Consider the following 9,938-nt stretch of genomic DNA (forward strand, 5'->3'; position numbering starts at 1 on the left):
AAATAAGAAAAACAATATTTTCGAAGTATTTATTTTAAACAGCAGAATTTGATGTATTGTGCAACTGGAAATAGAAATAAATTCCATTCTTTCCAACCTTTTGACTGCGCAGTGAACTGAACCTGGGAACTATGGGCGCACTAATGGCCAAGACACTGGTGCTAGCGAGCACTCCTGAGGAAAATGGCAGCTTTTGGAACAACGCCACGCGTAGCAAATTCAAGCAAGGAACCATGTGCATCTTCAACGCACACAGGTTCGTAGCAGTGTGAATGGCACTACCGGTACTTAACCAGTGGCGTGGTGAGACACATTATATGAGATAAATATGAAAATGTCACGCAGTGACTTTTCTCTTTAGCTACTATACGCGTGAGGCTGTCGTTGGATTACGAATACATTTCCCTATAGCACCACCACTGTGGATAAAGCCAGTTCCGTGACGCCAAACACATGGACGTTTAGAGGGCGAGTGCTGAGCGCTTGGGGCATTAACTCTCTTTCGGGGGAGGGGGGGGGGGGTTCTGAAAGCACAATGATTTGACGTAGCTAGCAGATACAAGAAAATGTCCGATCATGTTCTATATGTTGTATGTGCGCATTATATAAGCTCTGTGCAGGACATCGCACATACACGTAGCGAGAAGGAAATGGGATATGTGGAAAATTATGAGGGAAAGCTAGGCGATGGAGCGGGGAATAATAGTGTCGGCATGGATACGCCTAAAGACAAGTGTAGACAGAAGCAAGCTATAAGTGCGCTACTGGAGCAGGAAGGCACGAAGAACCATGTGGTTGGAGATTCTATGGAGCGGGTTACACAATGTGTTTAGTATTGTGTAAAATAACAAGTAGTGAACTGTATATATATATTAATACATATATATATGCATACATATATCTAGATATATACCTTCACAAGTTATATCTCTTGCTAACAAGTTTCCAAGTCACAGAGAGTTCGAAAACATGTCTGATTCAGAACTTTTCAGCCTCCCACATAATTATTCGCGTGTCATGAAGATGGTCCGCCAACCACGCACCGTGGCACCCTCAAACGTGTGGCGCATGAGTAGCGCATTTTACCTTATGTGCTGCAAATGAGAGAGCAGAAGGAAAGCGATGAAAGCTTCGGTTTCGCAACTCTCACGAATAACAAGTCTCGTGTACGCGGCTGAGAGCAACAGCCACGGTGTTTCATGATGGCGATAGGTAGGCTGGAGAGCCAGATATTTTCTCTGATGTGTACACGTACTATACGCATACGGGTGGCAGAATGCTGGTAGCATGTTCCATGTGATCTACGTACGCTTTGAACGATCTCTCTTTACAAATTGTTATAACAGATCGGATGCTTGCTCAACAATGCAGCAAGATGGTGAACGACACGGCCGCCGAATGGGACGAGACGACGGCGTCGACGCTCTTTGCCTGGAGCCTGTCCGTGCAGCTGGCGCTGGGGTCCTTGCTGGCAGTCCACCACCAGCGGGCGCTTATAGGAGACAGCAGCCAAAGAAAGGCCGCCCAGCGAACCCTGATGCGGCGCTTCTGTCTGCTTTCGTGCGGGGCTGCTCAGGAGAGCGAGCAAATGGCTGCTCGCGCCCGGTGTCTCGTGCCTCTGGTCGGCCTCTACGAGTTCACCGAGGCCTTTAGCTGCGCAAAGGGCTCTGCCATGAATCCGATGGTCAGCTGCCACAGTGACAACCCACTGACTACAGACCATGCCACCTAGTCCTGGAGGAGTGTGCACTTCACGTTAGCCCCATCATTTAACAGCGGATTTCAGTTAATTGAGGAGTGCCTCGTTGCATCTAGTATACAAGAGCCAAGGTTCATTGATGACTAAGACTTCAGGACAGTTGATATCCGAGCATACTTAATATGCTTTAAATGCGATTGTTAAGCGGGCTCTGAGAAATCGTGTTGCGTCGAAGTGTAAACCAATCGATTACGGTGCTTTAACACGATGTGCCAAACATTGTTCTTCTTTACGAGACTGGTTTCTTCTCTACAATACCTTTTGGGAAATATATATTCTGGTGGTTCTTGTTATGAACTACATTTGTGGATTAGAAAAAATTTTACTTTAACATATTATGGGATTTTACGCGCCAAAACCACGATCTGATGCTGAGGTGCGCCGCAGTGGGGGGCCGCGGAATAATTTGGACAATCTGGGATTCTTTAACGTGCACCTAAATGGGAGTGCACGGATATTTCTGCATTTCACCCCCGTCGAAACGCGGCCACCATGGCCATGAGAAAAAATATTAGTGCTTTATTTTAGGGTTTTATGTATTCCTCCGTTGGTTACTCCTTCAGATGTTTTGTTTTCAGCACTTTGTAAGAATAAACAATGTTTACTTCTGATGTGTACGAGTACCTACATGTCTTACAGAGCTTCTCGTGCATAAGTAGCAGTCTGCGCTTCAGTCTTCACCTTTACTTTTGCGTTAGTTGGGAAAAATGTCGTTTCTAATTAAGCACGTTTTTCAGGCACGTGCCTACGTTTAGAATTGGAAGGAATAATGTCTGTGCCGTCGAGTAATATCCAATTACGGTTTTGGATATTTTTATCAGGACAGTATGTAATCTATGATGCATTTTTCTTCATATAGTACAAACATTTCTTGCCTGAACATCATGTGCGCTTCAGCCGGTCAAATTACGCAAAATTGAGGACATTTTTGATGCCTTTGTCATTCATCAAGCATTGGTGCATTTTCTATTTCTCCTTTGCAAGCCATTCTCACCATAAAAAACCTTTCCTTTGTCTTCGAAGTTGTAAACAAAGCACCAAAAGTAGATATATAACCGGTACTTAGTTTTTATTGCCTTAATGGTTACTTCCTGTCTCTACTGTGTAAAAGAAAACTTCTATTGGCGGTTCTTATGAACACCTGTGAACCCTCCTTTATTATCGACTTCGGGGGAAGCTGCTGAAGTGTGAAACATGTTGATGTTGTGAAACATGCGAAACGCTTAGCGATGCGTGCTGAAATGAACAATCATTCAGAAGCGGCCAGTTTTCAAGGTAATCACAGAGTTACTAAAGTGACGGGAGGGGCCTGCAATGGGGTTTTAAGCTAATGGCGAGTAAACGTTTAGAATGGTCGTAGCATCTCGTACCATTACTTCCTATCGGACCCATTTACCACTAGGAAACTTTCCTGCGAAAATGTGTACCGTTACCTGTGCGACACTCTAACCTTCCCCGCTGCAGAATATTTTATGCTAGGGTTCTGTAAAAGCATGTTCTTGGACGCGAGAATGACGCGGAACACTGACTTTCGCTGTGTGAAGTTTTTAGTTTGAGAAGGCTGTTGAAATTCGCTAAAGTGCCTGTGCACTACACACGTCTAGTTTGTAAACACTTGCGAAAATAGTGGGCAGCAAAGCTGCGACGATATATCATGATCCATTACGCGCTGAAATGAGCAACACGCGTCGACATGCAGCCCTCCGAAGCGACTTCAACGCAAATGCAGTGTGCGGACGTCAGCTTTCGTCGTTCCACGTTAAGCTCTTCAAATAGAAAAACTTAGCTCGTAGCACTAATGCGAAGCTGAAGGCCCGATTCATGTAGCCTTTAAATGCACCGTCATGACGCTGGTGCTTGTCAAGATAGAGGGTTTCCTTGCCGTTTCTCTGAAAACATGGGACACCGGCGTCGTTTAGAGCATCGGCTGAGGTCACCGGCGTGCCATTATTGAGGAAAGACCGGTGAGAAAACGCTGTTTCATGAGACGGAAGCCAGAGTGGCGATGGGACCTGGCGCATGAAATATAGAGTTTCATAGAAAAACTTTATGGTTTGACGGCTTTGCCAACTAAAAAAGGTGAGAGTGACTGTATATGGCTCCCGTAGGGAGCCATATACAGTCACATTATAGGGGAGGGAGGGGTATTCTCTAGTGTCCATCTAGTGGACTTGTTCATTTCGTCTGCTGCTGAAGTTCTGATTGGCTAGGCTGGGGTACGTGAGAGAAGGAGACAGGCGCCTTCAGTCAATCAGCATTTCATCAGCAGACGAAATGGGCATATCCACAAGGTGGACATTTAAAGAATACCGCCACCAAGGGCTAAGAGAGAACCGTAATCGAGGTTTCCTTTTAAAATTGTGTCATGGCGGTGTTGATGTAGTCGAGGCGAAAAAACTGACATACAATGCAAATAAAGAAAACAAAAGCTACAGAAGTATGAATAATGCTGCAGGAGATTATAATATTTATTCTTTTCACTATGTAACAGTGGTTGAATAATAGTGGCTTGAATAAAGCTGCAGATGCATAAGGGAGCCTATGAGCTGGAATGTTATCAAATTTACAGCAAATTTATCGTAGTGAAGGGTGCGCTTTACTAAGAAGGGCAGTCCTATGAAACTGAACATTCAAGGCACAACTCAAGGTGTTCCTATGGCTAGAAACCAGTACTTACGCTCTGAGGCAAACTATCCTCTTTGATGAGCGCAAGGATGGCTTGATTTGCAGGAGTGGTTCCCTCTTCACGGGAAACCGTGCGCCGTCTTGGCTGCGAGCGCCCTCTAAGCCAACATGATCTGGTCCGAGAGGCGGGAGCTCGCTGCACACCAGCGTCTCCCACAGCTCTTGGGGGTGAGGGGGTAGGGGGTAGAGAAGGCAAGTCTGTATTTTGTCTGTAATCTATGACAATGTGCCGGAGGGTTCCTATCTGTTCGCAGTATTTACATTGTTCGTCATACTGAATTGTGAACATGAGATGAAGCCTCCTTGGGTGCGGGAACGTGTTCGTTTGCGACACTCCGAGTGTCGCCTTGAGTCTTCGTGAGCTGTGGACGCGGGGCGGGAGTGTTCGTCAGTTAAGTCTATAGTGTTGAGTGATTTCGTCGTATGATGTCAGTCTAGTTAGCTCTTCCGTGTCCTCCGGCGCCTGGCCGATAAGTTCTCAGGCTTTGGAGTGGGCGAGTTCGTTGCTCTCTAGGGAGGCCTGGACGGGTGTATACGCTATTTTAACATTGGGAATGCAACAGCTACCAGAAATAAAGCAATCAGGAACCATATAGTGGAGTTGAATCGTATTATCTCCATAAATGCAGCCTAGTGTGACCTATTACCTCTACCTAGGGAAAGTAGCCTCCGATGGCTTATGTAGAATGCTGTTTTAGATGACTGGGGCAAAATATGGTCACGTGGTAGTGACCTAAGCTACTGGCACCAGTGTACATTTCAGTATCGGCGTCCTCGTCGAAGTGCACAAATACCGGTGGCGACTGCATACGTCGTTTGAGTTCTTTAAATGGGTGGGCCTGCGGCGTTTGCCAGTTGAACTCGGCATCACAATTAGTTAGATGTATCAGCGGCTCAGCGATGCGTGAAAAGTCCTTGACAAAGCGCCTTTAGTAGGCACGCATGCCAAGGAATCTACGCAATGCCTTCTTATCGATGGGCTGCTGGAACTTTGCGATGGCAGCTGTTTTCTGCAGGTCGGGGTGGACTCCAGATTTGGCGACGACGTGGCCCAGGAACAGAAGCTCATCGTAAGCGAAGCGGCACTTTTCCGATTTCAGTGCCAGCCTTGATGACTTCATGGCCTCTAGTACTGTCGCAAGCCGCGCAAGGTGATCGTTGAAATTACCAGCGACGACGGCGTCTTCCAAGTAAACAGGACAAGTCTGCCACTTTGATCCTGCTAACACCGTGTCCATGACGCGCCGGAACGTTGCAGGCGCCGAGCACAGTCCGAATGGCATGACCTTGAACTCATAGAGGCCGTCTGGCATGATGAAGGCGGTCTTTTCGTGATCTCTTTCGCCGACTTCTATTTGCCAGTAGCCGGACTTGAGATCCATCGACGAGAAATATTTGGCGTTGCAGAGCCGATCCTATCCGTCGTCTCCGTCGCAGGGGGTATACGTCCTTCTTAGTGATCTTGTTCAGTCGACATTAATCGACGCAGAAACGTAGGGTTCTGGCCTTTATCTTCACCAAGACAACAAGGGATAACCACGGGCTTTTCTACGGCTGAATGATGTTATTGCACAGCATTTTGTCGACTTGTCTTATATCTTCACGTTCTCGCGTCGAAATTCGGTAAGGGCTCTGGCGGAGTGGTCAAGCGCACTCTTCGGGTAATATGCGACGCTTTGCGACTGGTGTTTGTCGAATCCTCAATGACGTCGAAGCAGTCTTTATATCGTCAGAGCAGACTTCTGAGCTTCTGCCGCTTAATCATGGGGAGCAACACATCGAGGTTGGTGGCTCTGTTTTGCGTTGCAGTTAGGTCTTGGCGTCGGATCACGGCTGCGTCGCGTTGACGTGTGGCTTGTACCTCGCATCGTCAGGTCCTTGGTCGGTGCATTGTTTGCTTGCAGGCTCCATCAGGATGGCGGCGTGTCGTTGTTATGTCGTCTAGATAGTGTCTTCAGTGTCTTCGTTGGCGGCGGAGGATCTTCGTCATTTCGACGAACAGCAACCGCAACTTCATCGGTTGCTGCTTTTAGTTTTCCGGATACGGGCTGACGGACCGGCCCCGAGCTGGGCCAATGTATGGTCGGCGCTGTGGCGACAGAGAGCGGCCTAGTGACGGCGAACGGGATGGTCATCGAGGGCTCCACTCAGTGGCGGCGAAGTAGTCGGCTATATCGCGAGAGCGCTCACCTTGCTGCGTGCGCGGAGTGGTAATGGCGAACCTTCGCAGTCCTAAGTCGCGGTATGGCCATCGGGGTAGATGTGGCCAGCTTCTCCGCAGTGATAGCAGATCGGGGGGTGGCCGGGGTGCGCCAAATATACGTCTGCCTCGGGGAGCACTGGCTGACGGGTGGGCGAGCTGGTGGCGGCGGCGGAACTCCGTAGCTACAGCACCCTGGCGCGGTCGTGGAGGGTTAATTTGACGGTGGGCGACGGCGGCGTAGGTCATCGCTTCAGGCTGAGCCTGTGGCGATTCCGGCTGCGCTTCGGGAAGTTCCAGTGACCACTGGGTTCGTCAGTGATCGAGGCAACCTGAGGGTAGGATCTCGGGAACATCCTCTGAAGTTCCTCTCGCACGACCGCTCTGATGGCCTCACGTAGGTATTCGGCGCCTAATGAATGAACTTCGGCATAGTTTGCTGTGATTATGTAGGCGAACTTTCTTCTCCTCGGGTATTTCTGGGTTGGCGTGGTGGAATAGATGGCTCATTTCTTGTGTAGAGATGGCAAAGTAGCTGCACTCGGGCATCCAATAGAACTTCGGCCCTTTCTTCCCGGACAACGCTTGTGAAGGTCCTAAGGAAGTTACTGGGGAACAAGTCCCATGTTGTTGTCGGAAGGTCGTTGTCAAAATACTGGAGTTTGGAAGCGCCGCAGTAGCAGCGAGAAAACTTACCTTCGTGCTGCTTCTCGCTTTAACGAGAACTTAGTGGCTAAAACACAGCCTGCACGAAGCCATCAGCACTCGGCGCACTCTGTCTACATCGCAGATCGCTTTCGAAGTAGGGCCCCCGCGGCTATGGGCGGCCACGCCATACGTAGCAGCCGCCGAAGTAGAACGCCACCTTGCCTTCTCCGCCCCTCGGTGCCATGCGCGCCACGGAAGACGTCACGCTTCCTCCCCGCTTTCCTCCCTTGCGCACGCGAGATGGAGCCGCCATTGTCCGCTCACCCTCGCACGCTTTCACTCCACATAGAGCGTACGGCAAAGATGTTATCGCCGTTGGCCTTTATACGGAACATCACGGCGCCGGCGACGACAACGGCAGAAGTTCGCCTGAAATGGCCATATAGTTGTGGTAATATAGACATGCTTGTATATCTTCTTTCTACTGAAGCATCTTTCTTCAAGTGTAAAAATTAAAATGAATTGTGGTGTTATTCGCATTGTATAGCGCATTGTATTGCGTATCTATAGCGCATTGCGCAAAAAATTTTCATGCCTTGGAATTTATCCTCTGTGTTAATTTTCTGCTTCTAAGCTCAAGTGAAAGCCTCCTGGCATCTTCCTGCGTAGACTTTACCAATATTGAAACTGTATTGCCAATATTGAAACTGTAGCGCATGAGAAACAGGACAAATGAAGAACACAGACGACGCGCACGTGTGTGTCATCTGTGTTCTTTTGTCCTGTTCTGATGCACTACGCCTTTTGGTTCCCTCATGATATACCAACAGGCCCAACGTGCACCTGTAGCCCCAAATGTCTTTATTCTGCAGCTATTCCCGTAAACATATTTTGCGCAATAACCGAGTTGCTTTCTACCTTCTCATTTTTACCATAGTAGTTTGTCAGTAACATTTCTGTCAATGCAAACGTCACCCGTCTGTGTTTCAAGATCAGGCGCTTGTTAAAGCTTTCAATGCAGTTACTATGAAGGGTACACATACAGAAACCTTGCTGTCCACTTTTCTTCATGTGAATATTGTAAATTCCAAATAATGAAAACTTACAGCTAAGAAATAGCAATTAGCTGAAACATTTTGGTATGACATCATTTCGGTTTATTGCTAAACACATTACACATGGTTCTGAAGGGATACTCGGACACCTTTTTCAATCAGAGATATCGGTATATATAGGTGAACTGCAGTGGGATACCAGACAGTTACACTGGCTCAATATTTTTTATCAAATTCCCTCGTTTATTTCTTAGATTGCGTCCCCTCTTCTTTCTTGAGCTACAGGGACCTGAATTTACTTTAAATAAGTGCTAAAGTACTTTCATGTTGGTACCAGTCGTTGCTTTGGTTTTATTGCCAGCCAGCTTTTTCCGAGTGTTTCCAAGTGTTCTTCATTGAGATGCCATGTATAACAAGCAAAATGCGAAGTAACTTGCACCTAGTAAAGCAAGATGACGTGGAACAAGGGTAATAAATGACACTTTTCTAGTAAATAGGATCTTCTACTAATGATGAATAATAAACGTAGCAGGTCCGTTCTCATCGCAAAGCACAGTTCAAGAATTTACAGCAGAAATACTAAATATGAGAGCATCGTAGTGCCATGCAAAGAAATTACCCAAGCCAGTATTTTTTACGGGCAATTGCTATAAATGTCATGGGCTGTAACAGCGGTGCCATTGAATAAAATTACCACCTTCGATATTTTTTACGCTAAATTCCTGTATATGTGACGGCCTGTTTTTGTGGGGCTGTGAAATTAAAACAAAGAACAGGCGTCTGCACTTTTTACGAAATGTTCGCGTAAATAAAACTGCGCGTCATCGTAGCGCTGGCGAATGAAATTACGGACGCCTGTATATGTAACAGAAAATAGTTGGCAGCCGTTGCTGCCGGGAGAAGTCCAGTAGAAAGAACGGCACGTTTTTTTTACGTGGCTGGTAGAGCGCATCACTGTATGGGAGTTCTCGTCGGGGCGACTCTATTCGTGTTCTGGCTAGACCTGACAGGCCTAATCTAAACCCAGTGACGAGAACGCTATCTTACGACAGAATACATATGGGTACAATGGCGAACTCTGTTTGCATTCCTTCATATGACACGAACATTCGTCCTCTGGGGCACGGATAAAAATGACTCGGAATTTTTTTCAGTTTGCATGAGTGCGCTTTGACTGCTGTGGCTCTAGTTGGCTCTAGTTGGCTCTAGTTGAGCAAGGCAGTCAAATTCAGCTGAAGTACGACGTTTATCTCTGCACGCATTAGTAGTAATACAATTATTTTGTGCAAAAGCAACTTGAGCCTAGTGCTCTGCTACGAGAACAAGCGAGACAGCCCTCGCGAATTACGACTGTCGCACGGTGCGTACGTCGGCTACTGTATAACGGTGATCATTTAGCGACATCTCTCGAAGCTTTCAAGTCAGAACAGGAAAGATGAGAGCACAGTGTCTTTCAGGTACTGAAACGAGCTCTTTTTTTTTAGAAAGGACGAGTCAACTATGCGGAATTGGATCCCATGTGCTCGTTATTCAGCGCGAAACCGATAGGGACCCCTTCGAGACGCGGTCATGTGCCTGGAAAAAAAGATTA

The 9,938-nt window shown here is 47.3% G+C and overlaps 1 protein-coding gene across 1 annotated transcript; it reads left to right on the forward strand.

Moving 5' to 3' along the window:
* Window positions 1–2,099, forward strand: LOC129387779 (uncharacterized). The gene is made up of 2 exons (XM_055077353.2): window positions 1–256; window positions 1,372–2,099. Exons 1-2 carry the CDS (start codon window positions 132–134, stop codon window positions 1,730–1,732), a joined length of 486 nt encoding a protein of 161 aa, XP_054933328.1. The 5' UTR covers window positions 1–131; the 3' UTR covers window positions 1,733–2,099.
* The last annotated feature ends 7,839 nt before the right edge of the window (window positions 2,100–9,938 follow it).

The sequence above is a fragment of the Dermacentor andersoni genome, chromosome 2 (genome assembly GCF_023375885.2).
Source record: "Dermacentor andersoni chromosome 2, qqDerAnde1_hic_scaffold, whole genome shotgun sequence".
NCBI lineage: Eukaryota > Metazoa > Arthropoda > Arachnida > Ixodida > Ixodidae > Dermacentor > Dermacentor andersoni.